The 21,614-nt window shown below is 47.2% G+C and overlaps 1 protein-coding gene across 2 annotated transcripts in view; it reads left to right on the forward strand.

The window, feature by feature from the left end:
• Positions 1–2,002: 2,002 nt before the first annotated feature.
• Positions 2,003–21,614, forward strand: part of Pxdn (peroxidasin) — a 90,001-nt gene continuing 70,389 nt past the window's right edge. For both annotated transcript variants that reach the window (XM_008850181.3, XM_017802498.2), the window contains exon 1: positions 2,003–2,323. In XM_008850181.3, coding sequence (XP_008848403.1) covers positions 2,133–2,323 — 191 coding nt within the window. In that variant the 5' untranslated portion in view covers positions 2,003–2,132. The remainder of the gene's footprint in view (positions 2,324–21,614) is intronic.

Genomic DNA, 21,614 nt, shown 5'->3' on the forward strand with positions numbered 1-21,614 from the left:
GCCTGAGTAGAAACAACTTAAGGAAGGAGGTCTGTGTTGGTTCTGGGTTTCAGAGATTTCAGTCCTTCATGTACAGAAGGTCGTGGTGGATCAGGGCAGCCCCCTGCATGGCAGCCAGAAAACAGAGCTACAATGCCTGAGCAGATGGCTTCTTCCTCTCCATCTGTCCCACCCAGCCTATGGGGTGGTGCCACTCACACACCTAACCAGTCTTCTCCATTTAGGAAAATCTTTCTGGAAATTCCCTTAGACACAACCAGAACTATTTTACAGTCTCCTGGGTGCTCAATCCAGTCAAACTGAAAATCAAGATTGTCACATTTGTCCACTTCTGAATCTGGTAATCTAGTAATCCTTTGGTCATACTGCCTAGCTGCAAATTCCTGGTCTGAAGAATGGAGAGAATGGATCCCAGGGGAACCAGTGAAGTGTAGAAAGGGGCAACATGCAATTTCTTGTAGCTCACATGCTTTTAACCTCAGGGCATCCCTGTTTTCCCTGTTTAAGCAAAATCAACCTGGGGTGGCCCACTGGTGTTCTCCATCAGTCCTGCAACTGATCACCAGGGGGGACCACCGGCTCCTCCAGACCATCTGTTCTAAAACTGTTACAGGCCCCAGGGAGCACACCAGCATTCTAATCCTGCATAGCACCTGCTTAGGAGCTGTATACCAGGGGGCCGGACCTGTTTCTCCAAGGGGATGGAGGAAAGCTAAATGAGAGGTAAATGAATTTGTATGGGTAGGGGTGGGGTGAGGAAGGCAGAGAGAGATAAAGGAAGGGAAAGAGAGTGGAGAGAGGGAGAGGGGATAGGGGAGAGGGGGAGGGGGAGGAAGAAGGGGAGCGGGAGAGGAGGAGAGGAGAGAGGAGGGAGAGACAGGGCTCAAATATCACAGTATGGAGATCAAGGTCAGCGATCCAGCCAAGATCATCAAGCTTGGCAGCAAGTCCCTTAACCTGCTGAGGCATCGCCAAGACCGTATGTACCGGTTCTTTATCCATTATTGCCCCCTAGTGGTCAATCAAACAAACGTCATAGTTACTATCCAACACACAGGTGCTTTTAGTTTATAGTGAGCTCTATAAACCATGGCAAATTGAAATGCATTGAGTGTACCTGAAGCCTATCATACTTTACACCCCAGCTGAGCATCAGAGCACACTGAGGAGTCCAGGTCATTCACCCTCATGATTGCATGGTTGACTAGCAGGTGCAGCTCACTACTGCCCCACAGCCCAAGGATGAGACTGTATGTTACTAGCTCATAGAAATCAAAATTCAAAGGATAGCTTCTGAGTTCATATCACTCTTGCACCATTGTGAAGTCAAAACTCATGAAACGGTGCTGGGTTTGTGGCGAACACCTCTGATCCCAGCACTCGGGAGGCAGAGGCAGACTGATCTCTGTGACATTGAAGCCAGCCTGGTCTACATAGAGAGTTCCGGGTCAGCTGTGGCTACAGGGAGACCCTGTCTCAAAAAGGCCAAAAAACAAACAATTCATGAAACAAATTTAAGTGGCAGTTCCTAAATCAGTGATTTCCAATAAATAAAATCCATTGTTCCTTCATCTCTTGGTACCTATTGGTCCTCAAGCACTGAGAAATCAGGACTCGAGTGGGGGGGAGTGGAGGGGGAGGGAGAGACAAATAGAGACTGATTTCTAGTGTGCCTGAACAGACCCAACACTTTAAAAGTGTTCAAAACATCAACAGCAACAAAACCCTTACTGCACACAGAGACATGGAGACTGCAGTTAGGAAAGCAGAACCGGGGATTCAAACCCCGTCCCACTTCTAGCCTCTGCACCTCCGGGAGCCCCCATCGTGGGGTCTGCACGCGCCGCTGCACCCCAGTCACAGTGGCCGCAGAGGCCGGGCTGCGTCTCGAAGAGGGGTCGCCACCAGCCAACACCAAGGCCCCAGTGCTCGCCCCGCCCCGTCCCTCCGCGAGGCCGCGAGGGGAGGAGCCCCGCGCATGTGCACAGCTGGCGCCCCCCGCCCCCCGCGCACAGCTGGGACGTGGGCCGCTGCCGGGCGGGCACAGTTGGGAGCCTGGGAGCCGGCGGTGGAAGCGCCCGCGGAGGCCTCCGCCGGTCCGAGCGTGCCAACGTCCGTCCGCGCCGTCGGCCATGGCCGTGTGCCCCGGGCGCCCCTGCCTGCTGGCGCTCGTGCTGTGCTGCGCCTGGGGGACGCTGGCGGTGGTCGCCCAGAAGCCGGGCACGGGCTGTCCGAGCCGCTGCCTGTGCTTCCGCACCACCGTGCGCTGCATGCATCTGTTACTGGAGGCCGTGCCCGCAGTGGCGCCGCAGACTTCCATCCTGTGAGTGCAGCCCGGGGGCGCTGGGGTCTGCGGGACGTGAGATTCGGGGGGGGGGGTGTACGGAGCCTGGGGGACTGGGGTGCAAGGAGATACTGAGTCGGTGGAAGTGGAGGATACTGGCGTCGGGTGTAGGGCGCGCTGGGCCTTTGTCCGTCGTGACCCGGACGCCAGGGGCGGACCCGAGCGCTGAGCGCGCGGCCTCTGGAGCCGCCTTTGTTCAAACTCAGACTCCCCCGCTGCACGGGGAAGTGGCTGGCGGTCTCCAGGGAAAGCCTCACGCGTCCTCTGCGCCCTCCCCGCCGGGTCTCCTTTACTGTTCAGTCTCTCCTTTCTCTCCAGCCTAGACCCCCTCCGCCCCCTGTGCACCCCGAGCGCAGGCCCCCAGCCGGGTCGCCCCTCCTCCGTCCCCTTCCTCCTCCCCTTCAGTCTGCCCGCCCCACTTGTCCTCCTCCCGGAGCCGGGACCCACCCCACCCTGCTCCCGGGGAATCCTGCCTCAGTTCCCGCGTCGCCGCCAGCCCTAAGGGTCTCCGCAGTCGCTCCAGCGCGGAGCCTCCCGTGCGCAGGATGTCCTGGGGACCCCGCAGGGCGCAGCGCCTATGTGTGTGTGTGGGGGGGGTTCCTGCGCCCGGGATCCCCCAGAACTTGGTCAGCGGCACCGTGGGCCCTCCGGGGCACTTTGGCTGTCCCTGGACCCCCGGGCAGTGAGCGTGTTTCTGCTCGCCATGCGTCTCGCGGTTTCCACCCTGAGCTGGTTTAGTTCAGCTCGCAGAGGTGCTCCACTTCCTCGACACTTGGCTTCCAAGTGGATGTCTAGAATAGCACACCGCTGCCCCCCTCCACCCCCACCCCGGGGGCCCCAGATCGGAAGGAATACCGGCCCCTTGGCGCCCGCGGCTGCCCAGGCCCCCGAGCCACCAGAGTTCGCTGCAGGCCGCTCTCCAGGCGACTTGGATTAGAAAGCTCAGGTTCTGTGAAGGCAGGCGTTTTAGACGCCGACTATAATTCTGCGTCCGGCAGCACTTCTGCATTCCAGAAACAGTTTTCACTTTTCGAGACTGGGCTGGGTGACTTTTGGCGTCTCTGAAGAGCCTGTGAATGTTATAAAAATTTGAGGGAACTATTCAGAGTGGACGGAGAGTGTTCTCACCTCCCAAAGTACGTAGATGACCTATTTTCTCAGGCCATAGGTATGGGGCAGGCTGTGCTGTGGTGGGAGGGCACCCATCTGAGAAATCGTCCTCAGTATTGCTAAATAAGGCTTCCCTTCCCCAGGATATGGATGATCAGTCAAGGTCGGTATCTGAGAGGACAGACAGCATGCCGTAAAGCAATAAACATTTAAAACTGGCTGGGGTAAGGTGTCCCAAATGCAGGAAATATCAGCAATGAGTCAGTGGGCAAAACTTGGACCCTGAAGCCATTTTTCACATCTGGGTAAAGTCAGTTACTTACACTTTGTTCTCAAATCTTAATTGCTTTTTGAAACATACTCTTAAATGAGTACTGTGGAACAGACCTGGGGTTCAGCACTCTGCTTTGCATGGTACCATTCTACACAAAAATGTAATGTGAGATGGCTCAGCTGGTTAAAGGAGCTTGCTGCCAAGCTTAACAACCCGAGTTCAACCCTTGGGACCCACATGGTGGAAGGAGAGAACTGACTTCTGCAAGTTGTCTTCTGACATCTCTATGTGTGCTTTGTGTGCACACAAATAAAAATCTAATTTAAAAAAGTAGCAGAGCTTTTGAGGCATCCAGAGTGACACCGCAGTCATGCCTGGATTTCTTCAAAAGGTGTGATTGCAGAAATTCAGACCTTGCACTTGCTTGGATGCCTGAGGTTTTCTGAAAGTTTGAACCAACAGTACTTGGTGCCACTCATTCTTCCCGGCAAGTAGAACACATGCGAAATTGATTAGATCCCTTGGAGAGCTACAGATGTGGGGGACTCAGTGCCTCTCCCTGTGGTGAGTGCTATGGAGGGGTGGTAGACAGAGGGAAAAGAGCTAAGAGCCAGAATTGAGTCTGGGATGGTGTGTTAATGACCATGAGTTAGCAAGTTCCTTTCTCTGGCATAGTGTATGTGTGGACAGGGTTATGTGTGTAGGGCTTGGGGAAGAAAGAGACAGGTGGGAAGCAGAGCCCCATTCTGTGTTTGGGTCCAGACTGGTGTGGGTGGGGTTGCCTGATGGAGCAGTCACATGTGGAAACATTTAGTGCTTTGCTTTCAGCTTCTCTGTCCACTCCCTGATCTCATGTATATGCTGATACTTTCTATTATTTTCTACATTGGAGACTGGAGATATAACAAAGTGGTAGAGAGCTTGTCTAAGCATGTAAGGCCTAGAGTTAGATCCCTGGTACTGCAAAACAAAACTAACAACACAAAAATGGTTGGGTAGAAATTGGACCTAACAAATAATGAACTTACAGAATCCTAGTCCCAAAGTTGATGGGATCACCTCATTGTCACGGTACCAGTTTTGCTGCCCAAACTCCCATCCCCACGTTCCTTCCCAAAATATTGAATCAGAATCACTGGAAAATATCAGGCTCCTCCCAAACTCAATGTTTCAGAGGTGGGTTTTGGCCAGGGGGCATACCAGATTGTTTAGGGCTTCAGAAATGGACTCAGGTCTCGTTGCTGGTCATGGTGGGATAGGCCTTGCTCTCTGGCACCTGGAAGTGTGAGGTGGAACAGTAGTGATGGTACCCTGCACCGTTCTGCACCCAATGCTCTGTGTTGTGCCTCTCCTTGTCCCACCACCTCCGGGAAGTATCTGTCACTTGGTGTGGCTCTGAATGCTGGTAGAAATGCCTGCCTAGTTTTCTCGCAATGTACCAAATAACACCCTGCAGTAGAAGGTGAAGAGTTATTATCAAAGGATAAAGCATGCCCTTTTCCTGACTCCCTTCCTGTGCGCCCCTTTCCCTAGGCTTTCTTGGGGGAGTAGCCTTTAAACAAACAGTCCTGGGTTCTGAGGGCACTGGGCCTCCGCCCCCGACACCCTGCTCCTTTCTCATGTTTCTATCTTCCGAAATCTCCACTGCCAAGATCATGGAAACTGAGCCTGAAAATTAACATCCACTGGGCAGTCCAGGCCATTCCAAAGCCAGGGAGTTGTCTCAAACTCTGGCAATGTGGCAGAAACCCTGGTGCAAGAAGGGCTTGAGGCTGTGATGTAGGTGTGCTTTCCCATGGTACCAATACCTAGACCCCAGAGCAGGCAAGGCCTAGCCCTAGGGCCACTGTCCATAGGCCCCCAAGGCTGGTGCTTCTTAGTTTTCTGGTCACTTCTTTTGTGTTTGGGCTATATTCTATACCAGCCAGTTTAATAAAGACCCAATTCCCGCGCTCATCCTTGTGGGATACCAGGCCCAGCTGGGTGTTGGAGAGTGGGGAGAGCTCTCCTGATGGAGCATAGGGTGATACCCAGGTGTGCCAGGACTCTGGGGCAGAGTAATAAGCAGAGCTCTGGGTACAGTGGACATGCACTCACTTGCACCCATATGGGTGAAATCCCTGAATGTTGCTGCCTTTCGGACCCACACCTGCTTGTTGGGATTAGGACCCATAGGAATGGAGATGGTTCCTGTTGTCCAGCATACTCGTCCCATTTATCACAATGGTCCACATCTTGTCATCATCCATCAGCACTGCTTCTCCAGTGGGTTGTTGAGGAAAGTAGCTACCTACCCACTTCCCTTGAAGACTGGAGGAGAAGAAGTTGGACTGGTGGTATCTGCCAGGCTCCCCTGACCTCTCCTTTCCTGACACTGTCCATAAGTGTATTCAGTTCGTAGGAAGTTCCCTGGCTCCTGATCATGTCCTCTGGGGGCACCTTCAGTTCTTGATTCCTGGGATGAACTCCCCTTCTCACAGTGGTCATTCAACACAAGAGCTCATGGTCCTGGCTTCTAGCCCGAGGGAGGCTCAGATGTATGAGCCCAGGTCTTCTCCCACATGCTCTGCCAGTGCACGGGTGGCTGCTGTGTTCAGTGTGGGTTCCTGGGGTGCTGACAAAAGAGGAAAGAACCCTCGGTGTTCATCTGAGGCCTGACGGGGCCTGTGTCTAGGTGGCATGCATTGGGGCTGTATTGGGATATTCTTCTAGGGATGGGTCTGTGCTGAGGTATCATTACCTGTATTAGTTACTTTCCTGTTGCTGTAACAGAAACACTGACCAAAGCAATTTATACAAGGAAGAGTTTATTTGAGCTTACAGTTCCAGGGGAATTACAGTCTGTCTTGGTGGGGAGGCATGATGGCAGAGGTGGCTGGAGGATGAAGCTAAGCTCTCACATCTTCAAGCAGGCACAGGAAGGAAGAGAGGGATGGGAGATCTGGTAAGGTTTAAGAACTCTTTACCCCCTCACCCAGTGATGAACTTCCTCCAGGATGGCCATACCTTCTAAGATCTCTCAGAACAGCGCCACCAACTGGGGACAAAAATATCCAAATACTTGGAGCCTATGGGGGACATTTTCCTTCAAACCACCTTATCCTCTGAACACTTGTGCTTGGATGGTGTGTGTGGAAAATGCTTCTGTGAGGAAGCCAGGGTAGTCCTGCCTTTTAGTCCTTCTGGCTATGCTTTGAGGTCAAGGAAATGGTTTGAAAAGAATTCATCCACTTGTGACCCTGGGACCAGGCAGCTCCCACTGGAAGCTCAGTTTGATCCTAATGGAGCCAACATCAGGCATTTTTCTCCCCATGCATCACTTGGTATCCTCTTCTGTTAATCTGACTCAGTTTCCCTACCTGATGACTTAAAGCTGTAAGTTCCCTTCTGAGGGAGATTCGGGAGAGAATGCTCTACTGTGCTAGAGAGGTTGTGGGAAAGGCCTTCTTGGGCCAGCTTCTCTATGCTCGGCTTGCTCTTAGTCACCCCATGTCTGCAGTCTGTGCTCCCTAGCATGTGGGAAAGAAGCTTGGGAGGAGTCCATGTGGTTTTATCTGAAGTCTTGTGTGTTGGGCAGGCTGGGCAAGAGGCACACCATTAATACACAGACAACAGACACAAAGCGGATCTTCTGATTAATTGTAAAACTGGGGGAGAGTTGGAGAGTCAGCTGCATTGTACTGACTCCCATCGACAGATCGTAAGGTTGGAGAAGTTGGCCTTTTAATTTGCACTTGACAATAAGGAGAAATGAAACCAGATTCAAATAGATGTTGTGAGCTGAGGTTCTTACAGAACTCTATGGTCAGGACTTCAGGCCTGGGTGTCCAGTTTGGTGGGATTCAGTCCCTGAGCAGGATGATTCTCAGCCTGCTCTGATGTTTGGTGCCTAGCTGTACCAGGAGACTGAAAGATTGCAGTCCTCAGATCACCTTGCCTTTTGCTCTAACCTCAGGTCTGAGGTAGAAACTTGACTTTTGTCTAGGTAAATTTATATAGAAGAAAAAGCCTCATCAAGGCACAGTTGGTATTTCAAAAGGTACAGATACAGAAGTGGATGCCTGGCCAGCTCTACTCTGTGTCTGTCTCATAGACACCTTCCCCACAGCGTCCTGGTCCCTCCCTTGTCTGCCCTCTGTGCTTATGGGGATTCTTGCAGAGCACACAGATTCTTGCATCTCTGCTCATGATTGATGTTGCCCTTTAGTTTTCTTTATTGAAACTTTTTCTGATTTTGGAATATGAGGGTAAGCTATGCCTCACAGCAGGGATTGTGATGCATTCCCCCTTCTCATGACTGGAGAAGTCTGGGTAGCTCATGTCTTCCTGAAGTCTTGGGAGTAGTTGTGTAGTGAGCCACTGTCTCTCAGAGCTGTCATTTTATGAAGGATTATAAAGGACAGTTTCAATTCTTCTGTGAATATAAGGCTCCTTAAGGGAGGGAGCAGGTCCCACCCAGTGAGATTTGCGATACTGTCTTTGAAGGCACTAACTTACTTCTCAGAAGTTGATAAATCTATCTAGCGTTTCCTTGTCATCATCTTATCTGAAGAATTTATAGTAATGTCTGTTCTCTCTCGCAAGCAGACTCGTGCCTCTCTTTTAACTTTTGTAATCAGCCTGCCTAAATGTTTATTAGTTTTATTGTTGAAAAATCAACTTTTGGAGTCCTTGATTTTTCTCTGGTTTTCCTACTTTGTGTTTCCTCCCTCACCCCCCACCCCATATTTTGAGATAGTTTTACTTTTTAGCTCAGGTTGGCTTAGGGTTCACTAGGAGGTAGATCAGGCTGGCCTGGAACTGGTGGTGGTTGTTCTGTGTCAGCCTCCTGAATACTGAGATTATGGACATTTGCCACCAGGCCCAGCACTCATCTGTCTCCTCTGATCCTCATGTCTTTTCTTCTGCTTTGGATTGAATCTGTCCCCTGTTCTTTCTATCTATCTATCATCTATGTATGTATGTATGTATCTATCTATCTATCTATCTATCTATCTATCTATCTATCTATCTATCATCTATCTACCATCTATCTATCATCTATCTATCTATCTATCTATCTATCTATCTATCTATCTATCTATATCTATCTATCTATCAATCATCTATCTATCCATCCATCTATCATCTATCTATCAATATATCAACCTATCAATTTATCATCTATCTTTCTATTTATCATCTATTTATCTATCTATCATCTATCTATCATCTATCTATATCATCTATCATCTATCTATCATCTAGCTAGCTAGCTATCATCTATCATCTATCTATCATCTATCATCTATCTATCTTCTATTTATTTATGGTTTATTTTGTGGAGCTGGAAAGATGGCCCAGCAGTCAATAGCATGTATTGCTCTTTCAGAGGACCCATGTTTGAACCCAAGTGCCCTCAAATGCACATAAACATAATTTTAAAAGTAAAATGCACTGCTTATTTTTCAATTATGTGTATTTTTACCCCCCCCCCCATGTCTTTGTGTCTGTGTACATGCTTATGGTTCCCACAGAAGCCAGGGGCTGGAGTTACAGGTGGTTGTGAGCTACCTGATGTTGGTGCTGGTCATCTACAAGAGCAGGAAGTGCTCTTAACTGCTAAGCCATCTATCTAGTTTTCCTCCTACTTTATTAATGTGAAAACAGGTCTTTTATTTGAGCCATGTTTTCTTTTCTGACACATTTGTAATTTTCATTATGTTCAGAGAACTTTCTGATTTCCCCTTTGGTTTCTTTATTGACCTATGGATTATTTACAGTTGTACTACTTCGTTTCTGAATGTTTTGGGATTTTTCACAGGGTTTCTGCTGTTCTCTAATTTAATTCTTTCATGTCAGAGTATAAACTGTAAACTTATATCCTTTTAAGTTTGTTGTAGTTTATGACTTAGAATATGACTTACTTTGGAAATTTGTCTTATGTATTAAAAAAAAAAAAAAAGAACACGTTCTGCTGCTGTTGGGTAGAGGATTTTGCGACGTAGCTGTACTGCCAACAATGTTGTTTAGATCTTCCTATGCCTGTATGCTCCATCAGTAACAGAAAAGTGTTGAGACCTCTTGTGACAGTTGCAAATTTGCCTGTTTCTTCTCGAGTTCTTACTAGTTTTTCATCATGTCTATTATAGCTGTGTTCTGAGGCACATGATTATTTAGGATTCTTATGTTTACCTTGATGAAGGGACTCTTCTTTTACTGCAGTGATTGAAAAAATTCTCCATAATGTTGTGTGCTCTGAAATGTGTTTTGTCTGATATCTGTGTTGTTGCTCCATCTTTTTATTAGTATTAGCATCATATATATTTCCATATCCTTATTTTAAATTTGTATGTGTGTTTATGTTCAAAGTATATTTCTTTTAGGCAACAATAGGTGGGCCTTTTCATCTGTCTTAACAACCTGCCTTTTCATTGGGACATTTAGACCATTTATGTTTAATGTGATAATTGATATGACTGATTTTAAATCTCTTAGTATCTGTCCCACATGTTACTTTTTTTAAAACTCATTTTGAATTCAGTGCATTTTAAATAGTCTATTTTCTATTCTTTATTGGTTATTCTCTATAAATCTACTTATTTCGGTAGTTACATTAGGATTTACAGTAGACATTTATATTTTGTAACAGCTTATCTTTAAATTGTATTGCTGAATATATAACCTGAGAACTTTACAACAGCTCAGCTTACCTCCATTTCTCTGTAGGCTGTCTTGTGACACTGTTGTCTAACGTTTTAATTTTACATACATTATAAACACCGCACTCTATTTTTAAAATTTTGTTTAGCACATTTAAAGGTTTAAATGGGCAGAAAACTTCTCTATTTGTTCTGAGGTTCTTAATTCCTTACGTAGAAATGTTTCCATCTTCTGTCAAGGATTTCCTGTCATATTCTTTGTAGTGTAGACCTGTTGGTGATGATTCTTTTAGCTTTTGTATGTCTAGAAAGCTCTTTATTTTAGGTCTATTTATTCATTTTGTGTGTTTGCATGTATAGGCCAGAGAGTCACACTAGTGTCTTCCTCAGTCGTTCGCCATCTTCTTTTTTGAGGCAGGGTCTCTCACTGAACCTAGAGCTTACTGATTCAGCTAGACCAGCAAATTCCTGTCTGTACCTCCCTAGCACTGAGCTTACAGACATGTGCTGCCGTGTTCAACTTTTTATGTGGGTTTTGGGGATCTGAACTCAGGACCTCATGGTCACATGGCCAACATTTTCGTGACTGACCTTCTTCCCAGCTCCAAGCTATGCGTTTTACTAGATCCCAGACATTGTGAACTTCGCCTTGATGAGCGCTAGGTAGTTTGTGTCCTGTAGTCATCCTGAGCTTTATTCTACTGTTCAGCTAAGCGTGCAGAAGTCATGTGGCCCTTTCTCATCTTGCTTTTGAGATTGATGAGGCAGGAATGGAACAGGGCTCCATCTTAGGCCAGTTGCCAGCACCTGTCCGTCCGGGGCCAGATTCTTCCCAGACATCACAGCCAGTGCTCTGAATCATTGCACTGTGTGCTGGGTGCAGACCAGCACCATTCACTCTCGTCTAGTGAGTGCTGCTTCTCAGCCATGTAGATTCTTCTGTTCAAGTCTGTGGGTGCAAGCTATCGGGCTCCACTCCGCTCTCTGCAGCTCTCTGTAGCTCCCTCCTCTCCTGGAGTGTTCTGGTGGCTTAACTTCGGACATCTCTCCTGAGATTCGGCTGCTTCAGTCTTCCCTGAGTCCCTGCACCATCTCTCTCAGGCATTTGCTGGGCCCGTTGCACACTTACCTTGCATGCTCTCCATCTCTTGGGTCATCTCATTTTTGAATGAGGTACAATATTGTAAAAATAGTTATTCCTGTATGATAGATAATATATTATCTGCTCTTCAGTCTCAGGAGAGTGACTCAGTCTCACCCCTGTTATTTCATTTTATTTGAGAGTGGACATTCTTCCCTTCTAAAATCTGTTACTTTTTAGCATTCTTTAAATTCCTTTGCAATAAGGTGTGGTAAAAATAAGTAACAATCAGCATAATACAAGTTCAGATTTTTCAGAAAAATTTGGAACAACTCAACCCAGGTGGCTTAGCACACAGACGCTCTTGGTTGGGGAGCTTTCTGTTGGAGGTTCTGCATAAAGCCAAGTGTTGCCACAGCAGCTTATGGGCAGCTGCCTGTTGTAGCTTGAGGTGTTAGAACAAGCCAGGACTGGAGTTCACATCTTGTCTGTGGAGTCTGCTAAGCACAAAGGCAGAATGGAGTAGTTATCACCAACTGAAGTGCTTGCCATCTGACTTTGGGTTGTTGCTGAAACGGTCACTTAAGCATATCCTCTGTCCATCCTGAAACTCTGTCTTCCCTCCATGGCCTCCAGGCTGTGATGGGATGGGTTTGGCTCACCGTGCTAAGCCACCTGAGGTGAGGCCTCCCACTGCTCACACTGCATTGGTGAGTCTGGCCATGTGTTGTATCCTGCATGTAGGGGCTCCAGCCAGTGCACAGAGCATGTGTCCACAGAGTGGCTTCAAACAACTCATCTTCTGCTCCAGCCATATTGGATGTCACTGGGGCATGGTTACTGTGCCCTCTTCCATTCTCCCTCTCACTGGTTCAGTTTCTGTTCTGGGGACTCCTCCATAGGGGGCTGTGTGGAAGGGTTCTGAGTATTGACCTCTTCTCAGAGAGGTCCACCAATGTCAGGATGCTCATGTCCCTTTGTTTCCATGTGCTATCACCTAAGGTGACTTTAGCCTCCACCCCTGACAAAGTGGCCCTAAACTCTGTCCTTAGAGGAATCATTGCACCATCTACTGCTTGGGCGTTCACAGTAGCCTGTTTATGCCTGACATGTGATTATCTGTGCTAAGGGGACAGTGGGCTCAGTGCTGGTCCCTACCTCTGTGTTCTCACAAGGTGGCTACTGGAGTTCTCCAAGGGATGAGGCAAGTGGGGTACACAGCCTCAGGTCATTTTGAAAATGGTGGATGATACGATAAAGAACTCGAGAGAGAAACTGGGACCATTGGCCTCTGGGGGCCAGGAGTCAGTTGCATTTCCGAGCAGGTCTGACTTACAGAGTAACCATATATCTTTTGTCTGCTGTGTGCCTGAGATATGAGGCTGTAGTCTGCTTGGGTTCCTGCCTGCCCCTTGGCTGGAGGGCTCCAAGCTTTTCCTGTTTACCTTCTTACAATTCTAATGCTGTATATAAACTTGCAAGGTCTTTGGAAATTTGCCCCATGACTTTTCCCCTAGGATCTCTGAGCTGTTCATCTTTGGGAGGAATTGTCTGGTGAGCACACATGTTAGATTGACTCTTCCTACTGGAAGCAGGGCTGACAGTAGTCTCTACAAGTCATCTTCAGGGTCAGGAAACCTGCTCTTCACCCACTTGTTGCATCGTGTTGTTTTTCTTTTACAACATTGTTTTAAAATTTTTGGTTTGCAAGTTTTACATCTTCATGTTCAAAAAATTTGACAATCCAGGTAAAGCACAGCAAATGACCTACATTATATCATTAGAGAAAACTGTGTGTTGGGTTCTCCCTCAGATACATGTCTACCCAAATATCCTTGTGTGTGCCTGGGCATGTGTACATGTTGATATGCCTGTAATAACCATTTTCAAAAATTAGGTCATGATGCACGTATTGCTCTGTAATGTGCTTTGTATGTTTTAGTATCTGGCCACATATATATTTGTATAGTGCATCATTTGGGTATGTGTGCAGGTGAGTGCATGTGTGTGAATGTGCATGTGAGGCCAGAGGTTGATGTGGGATGTCTTTCTTGATTGTTTCGCACCTTGTTTTTTGAAATAAGGTCCCTCATTGAACCTGTAGCTCAGCAGTTGGCTAGGCTAGATGGTCAGTGAGCACTAGGGATCCACCTCTCTCCGTCCCACATTTCTGGTGCTACAGGTGTGCACTGCCATGTCCAGCTTTTTTTGTGTGAGTGCTGAGAATCTGAACTCATGTCTTCAGCTTTGCATGACAAGCACTTCACCCTCTGAGCCATCTCCCCAGTCTCACATACTTTCTTTTCGCCAGGATCTATGTGAGACTGGCCTGGAAATTGCTATGTAGACCAGGTTGTCATCGAACTCACAGAGATCTGCCTGTCACTGCCTCCCAAGACCTGGGATTAAAGGCCTGTGCCATCATGCTTGGCATCTCATTTTGATCATGTGCCTCTTTGGTGACTGGAGTTCTGCACTTTCATCATTATAGATATACACGCAGTGCTGGGAACTGATCCTAGGACCTCACCTGTGCCAGGCAAGTGCTGCACCACTGGGCCACTGAGCCCAGACCTACCTCATTGTTAATGAACATAGTACTTTTTTCTATGGAATTGTCAAGTTTATTTAACCAAATTCTTATTACAGGTCATCACTTTGTTTTCATTTTTCGACCAATCTAACTACTTCTAAAATAGCATTCTGTACTTTTTTGGTGTGTTATCTGTCTAGGTTATTTTGGGGACATGTTTCTGTAGTCTTCAATGTGGTTTTGATCTGCTTGGCATCTGATGTAATTCCTATTTGGTTTCCTCCCTCCCCCAGCTTTCCCGAGAGCACTGATCACTTGGCTACTACTATAGGGTTAATGCAACACAGCTCTCACTGAGGGAAGCCACTGTCACAGTGACAGTGAGGTGCAGAGGGGACTCTAATCCCAGAACTACAGGAATAAGATCTGTGTTTTTGCAGGGTAAATACATTCGTATGGTCATGTTGGCTCATTAAATTCTTTTGAAAACTCTGTCTTTATTCTGGATTCTGCCGGGTCCTGTTCTGTGGCTGTTTCTAGGCTGAGCCAGTGGTCCCAGCAAGACAGTGATAACCTGTACTAGGTGGAGTCTGATCATCTGATCGTGGGGCTTCCATCCTCTGCTCCCCAGCCCTTGTTTATGACTGAGTCTCACTGTTCATGGAAGGTATGTCTGAGACATAGCATAAAGGAGGGCTAACAGGTTGAAGGACAGGGTAAAGTTCCTATGTTTCTGGTCACAGCATTGAAACCAACAGATCTACAGATAACCTTGGTTTTTGTGTGCTAAGATTTGAAGATGCCTAGCGTATGCACATGGCTCATCTAGTATCATTGAGCTGGTGACTAATAGTCCTGCAGCTCTTTCCCAAATGGAGCAGGGATGATCCTGTGCATTGATCCTCTGCAAGGCCCACCTGAAGACACACAGGGCCTTGCTCAGTGCTCTGCTCAGCTGGAAATGTTTAACTTCAGAATCAACAAAAGCACAAAAACACTAAAGTGGTGGCACTAAGTAAGTGTAAGAGCTGGGGCAAGAAGGCTGCCTGTCATAGTGAGTGTCCTCCTGTTGGAACACACGTGTCAGGTGACTCATATTTTCCACCATTTTGCACCTGTCTACTCTGATGGCACAACTCCAGGTATTAGTTTAGGGGTTGCATTTCACAGAGATAGAATCTGCAAATAACATCTACTTGGATTCCAAGCTTATGGGCTTTCCAGCCGAGAATGGAGCAGTGCCCCAAATTCAGGGGTTCTCGATGTGGAGTGAGTCGCTGCTGGAGCTCAGGGACTCCCATTTCTGGGTAGGGCTTACTGTGTTCCAAGCTCAGGGACTCCTGGTCCAGTGCAGAGAGCTGACCAGAGCAGGTGCCCCTGTATACAGTCACTCTCAGCAATCTCGTAGCCCTGCCCCCTGGAATCTGTGCTTCAGTCTGCTAGTTGAGGGAAGGATTGTTCGGTGCAAAGTAGCAGGATGCTCTAACAGTTTCTGTTTATGAGAGAGACCATATCTCAGCCTTTGAGGGTATAACAATTTCAAACCTTGTTCAATTTTATTACTCTTTTAAGAAAGTATTGTTTCAAAATGTCATAAAGAACATACGTTATGGGACGTGCAATGTTGGAGGTGCTGGGGGGAAAATGAGCTAGGTGACTTGGTACTCGGGATGCAGTGTCTGGCAGGGGACAAGAGACCTACTACTCCCTGGAGCTCTCTTGGAAAGGGCTGGGTCTTGTGAGGAGCAAGGAGGCTTGGGTATAGGAGTCAGCTTACAAGGTGAGTACCTGGTCAGACTCAGGAAGACCCCATCGTTGTGCTGGCAGCTTGCAGGCTGTGAGCTAACAGGGCGGAATCCTCTTATTTTAAATGTTAGCTTTGGTGGAAGCGGAGGGAGATTTGCATTGCAAACAGGAAATTGTCCCAGTATAGTTTTCCATGTGTGCTTTCATGGACCCAGTCTTCTGTAACAGGCCTAAACAGATGTTTAAGAAACATCTAATTTTTCCTTTTGAGGACAGGATACCAGAATACCCTATGATTATGGGTGCCATCCTCAAAGCCCCCTTCTTTATTTTCAGAAACAAGTCTCCTTCTCTAAAACATTGCCGATCTGATGTTAGCTACTCACTGAGGATAAAGGACAGCAAAAGTTGACATTTAGATCCACTTTAAAAAAAAAAGGCTATCAGTAGAACTGGGAAGATTTACTTTAACAATGATTAAAGCTTTTAGCCTAATATTGATTCCTTTTTAGGGGAAAAACTACAACCACCAGTACTTAGGCAGGAAGATTTCTTCACACAGAAACATTGGAGGGTTGGGAATATAGCTCAGTTGATGCTCACTTAGCATGCAGGAAGCCCTGGGTTCAATCCTTAGCAGTGTCTACGCTGGTCATGGTGATGCATGACTGTAATCCCAGCACTTGAGAGATGGAGTCAGGAGAATCAGAAATTCAAGGTCATTCTTGGCCACATAGCTAGTTGGAGGGCAGCCTGGGATTCATAATACTCTAGACTTTATCTCAAAAAAGAAGAGTCATAGGAAAGAAAATAGATTTTGAATATAATGGGAGAGCCAGCATGTTTCACTGTGGAAAACATGGGCCTCTGTGTGTCGGAAGTCCTTGTCATTAAAGTCATGGTCTTCGTCCCAATCACCACCAGGCTTCCTCTAGGGAGTAAGATTAGGCTTGTTGCTTCCTGGAGTGAAACAAATGTTTCTAAAAATCTAAAACCAGAGGAGCTTCACTTTTAACATTTAAAAATAGCAGTTAAAACCCATAGCTAGTGGTCATTGTTATTTTTTCAAACATGTGGGATGTTTATATTGGCGTGGCAACAAGTAGATGAGCATTAACCCTGAATGTTTGTGTTTTCATTACATAAATTTCTTAAATCAGTGTCGTTTCACCCCATCTGTTCACTTGTCCACCTACCCCTTCACTCCTTCTACTCATCCATCTACCCACCATCTATGCACCTACCCTCTCTCTACTCACCCTTCCATTTACCCACTTACCCATTCATCCATCCACCCTCTCCACCTACCAGCCACCCATCTACCTATTCCTCCACCCACCTATCCACCAACTGATCCATTATTTACTCATCTATCCACCCACTCTTCTGCCCACCCTTCTACCATGAACCCATCCACGTACCAATGCATCTATACACTAGGTCACCATCCACCTTCTCCACCTGTCCATCTACAAACATACCCATCTAGTCACCACCCACTTACCCATCCATCCATTCATTCACCTATCCATCCACCCACCTACTCACCCACTCACCTACCCATCTACATGTTCATGTACATACGCCTCTATCCATCCATCCACCATCCTCATTGCTACAGTCTTTGTTGTGTGACAGGTACTGGTGAATGCATCCCTGTGGAAAGGTGCTTGCTGTCTAGGAGTAGCTCAGGCTCTGAGGCACATCCAGTTGTGCTGGAAGTGCATGGCAGCAGTGTGCCCCCTTGGGTCACGTAGTTCCTGCTCCCTCCTGCCTGCCCCATGGTTTGAGAATAGGATTTGTGCCCTGCCAGAAGACCTCTTCTATCCTGAGCCTTAAAGAACCTTTATTTGCTAGGAGGCTCCCTAAAAGTCAGTGTCCAAGATCATCAGGCCCCCTATAGAACGTGATTATTTTGTCATCTTCCCAGGGCCATCCCTGGCTGGCATTTGTAGGTAGAAGGGTGTCTCCCACACCAGGACTGTGCTGCTGTGCTTCTCAGGTACTCAGGGATGGGCTGATCTGCATCTGAATACTGACCCTTAGAACAGAGAGTACTGACTGTGGCACCAGAGTGGGGTCATAGGAGGTGACTTAGGGTACTGACAAGGGAACCCAGGGAAGGGGGGTGAGGATGGCTCTGTAGAAACATTTCTGAGAGACTGCTTTGGCTACGAGTTTCTTCTGATCTCTGTATAGGTTCCATTTTAGTCAGTGCTCTTGGAGGCCTCTTCCAGCTGCCTCCCAGCCAGCCCTCCTCTGGGAACTCCTCTAAGGTGGCTGGTTGCCCACATACCTCCTTATCCCACAGTGCTTTGGGGTTGATGAAAGTGCCTACTGAATACTTTAAAATGCTGTCTCATTGGGTCGCCAGTTCCCCAGGCTGCTTTGTTTGGTTTTCCTGAGCATGTGTGGAGCACGCAGGGAGTACCCCAGTGCACAGAGCCTCTCACTTCAGTATTCCTATTTGGTAGAAATGTTTGTGGATTTTGTTTTACCATTGCTTCCTCCACTGACTGTGGTAACACAGTCAGTCTGATTTAGCCTTAGGAAAGCAGCATATTCAGTGTGGGTCAGGAAGCCTGGAGTCAGCTCCTCCCCGGGTGCGGTGCATGCCTGGCCTGCCGCCTTCCTCTGGCCAGGCGACTGGCTGACTCTTGGATAGGCGCCCAGTGGGATAACATGATTTATCCATCTGTTTGGCTGCACCCAGAGTGTTCTGGTCTCTGTACAGAACAACCTTGGTTAACACTTGGTTGTTAGATAATGATGTTTGTGGTGCAGTAACATGTGTGCCCCATTCCCGCCTTGTAAGAGGGAGGCAGGCCCTTCACTCCACTGCCAGCCTCTCCATGATAGGGCATTTCGTGTGCCAGTGTACCAGGGCCACAGCTCCCAAATATATGGTCAGATCATCTGGATGCTTCTGAGAAGGTATTTAGTTGGAACTGACATTAAATTAGTAGTCTATGAGTAAGGTAGATTGCCTTCTAAAACATGCATGGGCCTTATCCACTCAGTAGAGGTCCTTAGCAGAACAAAGGTGGGCCTCCCCTGAGCAGAAAGAATTCTCACTGCAGCTGCAACTTTTCCTGGGTCTCCAGCCTGTTTGCCCACCTTCAGATTTTTGTATTTTACAGGTCTCTGTTGTATTGTGAACCAGTTCCATAAGATCTCCCCCCGCCGTCCCCCCACACACCATCACCGGCTTTCTGTCTTCCCCTCTATATCCACAGCATCTTACTGAGACCCCTGACTGGCAGTGTCCATGTAGTCTGTCACATGAAACCCATCCTTCTAGATCATAGCTGATTGGATTTGGTTGGGTCCTGACCTAGACCAAGCAACCCATGCACTGTGACTTATGGCCAGGCTTGGCATAAACTGTCCCATTTCCTCAGAACTTGAACCAGCAAGCACAGAGGGGAAGAAGAGCTTTTAAAGAGGTGGGGGACAGTGGTAATAGAATACATATGTCATGAAAGCGGAAGCGGGGCTTTGAGGGAGGAAGAGGACGGGGGACTGTGGAGAGGAGTGAGAGGACCAGTACAGTCAAAGCAGGTAAATGCCACAATGAAGCCCATTACTTTGCATGATCATTAAAAAACTGAAGAAATAAAAAAATAGTAATGATGGAGAGATTAGCAGCCTGAGATAAGAGCTGAAGTCTTAAGCTGTGTCTGTAGAGTCCAGAGGGACCATAGAGGTCAAGTACTGGGAGCATAGAGTGGATCCTGGAGAGCATCTGGCCGGAGATCATCTTGAGAGGAACCAGGCTGCAGCCACCTTTGTCCCTGTTCAGCACCAGGAGTTATGGAGAGTTGCACCATAGGCTAGAAGCATCCGTGATTTAAGAAGGAAGGTTGTCTTTCTTCTTGTATAGGCAAGGCCATTGATTTAAAATTTGAAAAATACTTTAATTAAAAAACTTGGTGATTGTGGGGTCTGTAACCCTTAAGGCATGTGAACTGTCTTTTTTCCCAGTACATCTGTTTGCTTAATCATTCATTATATTTTTTTCATGTATTTGCTACAAGAAAACCTGTACCAACACACTCCTGCACCTATCTCCCTCACCATGTTTTGTTTCTCTGCACATATGTGGGTTTCACAGTATGCCTGTTTCTGTGTACATGGTCCGCTGTGTGCATGTTTTTCTGTGTGTTTTTCTGTGTGTTTTTCTGTGTGTTTTTCTGTGTGTTTTTCTGTGTGTTTTTCTGTGTGTTTTTCTGTGTGTTTTTCTGTGTGTTTTTCTGTGTGTTTTTCTGTGTGTTTTTCTGTGTGTTTTTCTGTGTGTTTTTCTGTGTGTTTTTCTGTGTGTTTTTCTGTGTGTTTTTCTGTGTGTTTTTCTGTGTGTTTTTCTGTGTGTTTTTCTGTGTGTTTTTCTGTGTGTGTTTCTCTATGTGTACTATGTATTCCCGTGTTCATACTTCTCTGTGCGTGTTCATATTTGTGTGTGCGTTTTTATGTTTCTCTGTGTGTATTATGTATTCCTGTGTGCATGTCTGTTTCTCTTTGTGTATGTATGCCTTCTTTTGTGCATGCTTCTCAGTGTTCATGTCTGCATGTGTGCTTCTGTCAGTGTGCCTCTGTGTGTGTTTCTCTGTGCTGAGGTCAGCTGAGGAGTTCTTTGGAGGCTGCTGCAGGTCTCCTTGACCTATTCCTTTCTTACCTGAAGGTGTTCTTTCACTTGGTGAGCCTTGGGTGGCACTGCTCCCAGTCCCATTTCCCAGGTGCTTCAGAAGCAAATCATGAGGACCCTGAGGGGTTGGTGAGGCACAAAGTTGAGCTGGCCTCCACACAGGCCAGAGCTGGAACATTGCCTTGCCAGGGAACACCAGAGAGACCCTCTGAAACCTGATCCTCCAAGACAGTGAGCAGCTAGCCACCCCTGTGGCCTGGGAGGTCAGTGGGAAGACACCAGCCCTGCAGCAGGATCTGTTCTTTCCATTAGAAGATGCAGCCACCCGACACCTGTGTCCTGTTTTCATAACAGGAAAACTTGTACAGTCCTTCATCCCAACTCCCACTTCCCAGCACTGAAACTGTGTCTGAATGACTCTGCTGGGAATGGTTCCTGTCTCCACTTTTTCTTGACTGATTCTGATTAGGAAGATGTCCGCCCACTTATGTTTTCACCGACACACTTATTTGGAAATAATGGGTTTCGTGCTCATCTATGCTGTTGTGTTCCCTGACCTCCCTGTTTGCTTCAGACCTCTTTCCTCCATCAGGCTGCTGTTTACACCCTAGTCTCCCAAATGGGGGATGTAGCTTCCTGGGACAGAATAAAATGGTCTGGACAGAAGTCTGCCAGTAAGGATTCTGGCCAGTTTTTTTGTCTAGAAAGCAGGAAGAATACTGACTTCATTTTTCAGCATCCATGGAAGATATTTTGGTTTTTTCCCTAGGGAAACAATATGCATGGACAAGGACATTTGCATTGTTTATTCATAAGGCACAGCAGGAAGCTTTGCAGTAATTACTCACGTTTTCAAGTGGCCTGAAAAATGATGCTCTAGTAAACAAAAGCACTTCTGGGCCTAGCAGGTGGCCAGATCTGACACCAAACAGTAGATACTGTGTCCTAACTGTCCTGGACCAAGGGAGGGAGGAATTCAGCTTGGTTTTTTCCAGCTCAGGAGCTATGCATTTCACACTTTTAAGGGACTGAAAAAAATCAGAAGAGTAGTAATTATGCAAGTGTTTCGTGAAATTGACATTTTGATGTGGTTAAGTCAGAAGTCCATTGGCTCATGAATAGTAGAGGACACAGAGTGGTGCTACAGGCCCCAAGACATTCAACAGCTCAGAGGCCCTTCTCTGTCGAGCTTACTTCCCATGGACCATGCATGGATCTAGATCACCTCTCCGAGTGGAGCACA

This window comes from Nannospalax galili, unplaced genomic scaffold (genome assembly GCF_000622305.1).
Source record: "Nannospalax galili isolate Female #2095 unplaced genomic scaffold, S.galili_v1.0 scaffold100, whole genome shotgun sequence".
Lineage (NCBI taxonomy): Eukaryota > Metazoa > Chordata > Mammalia > Rodentia > Spalacidae > Nannospalax > Nannospalax galili.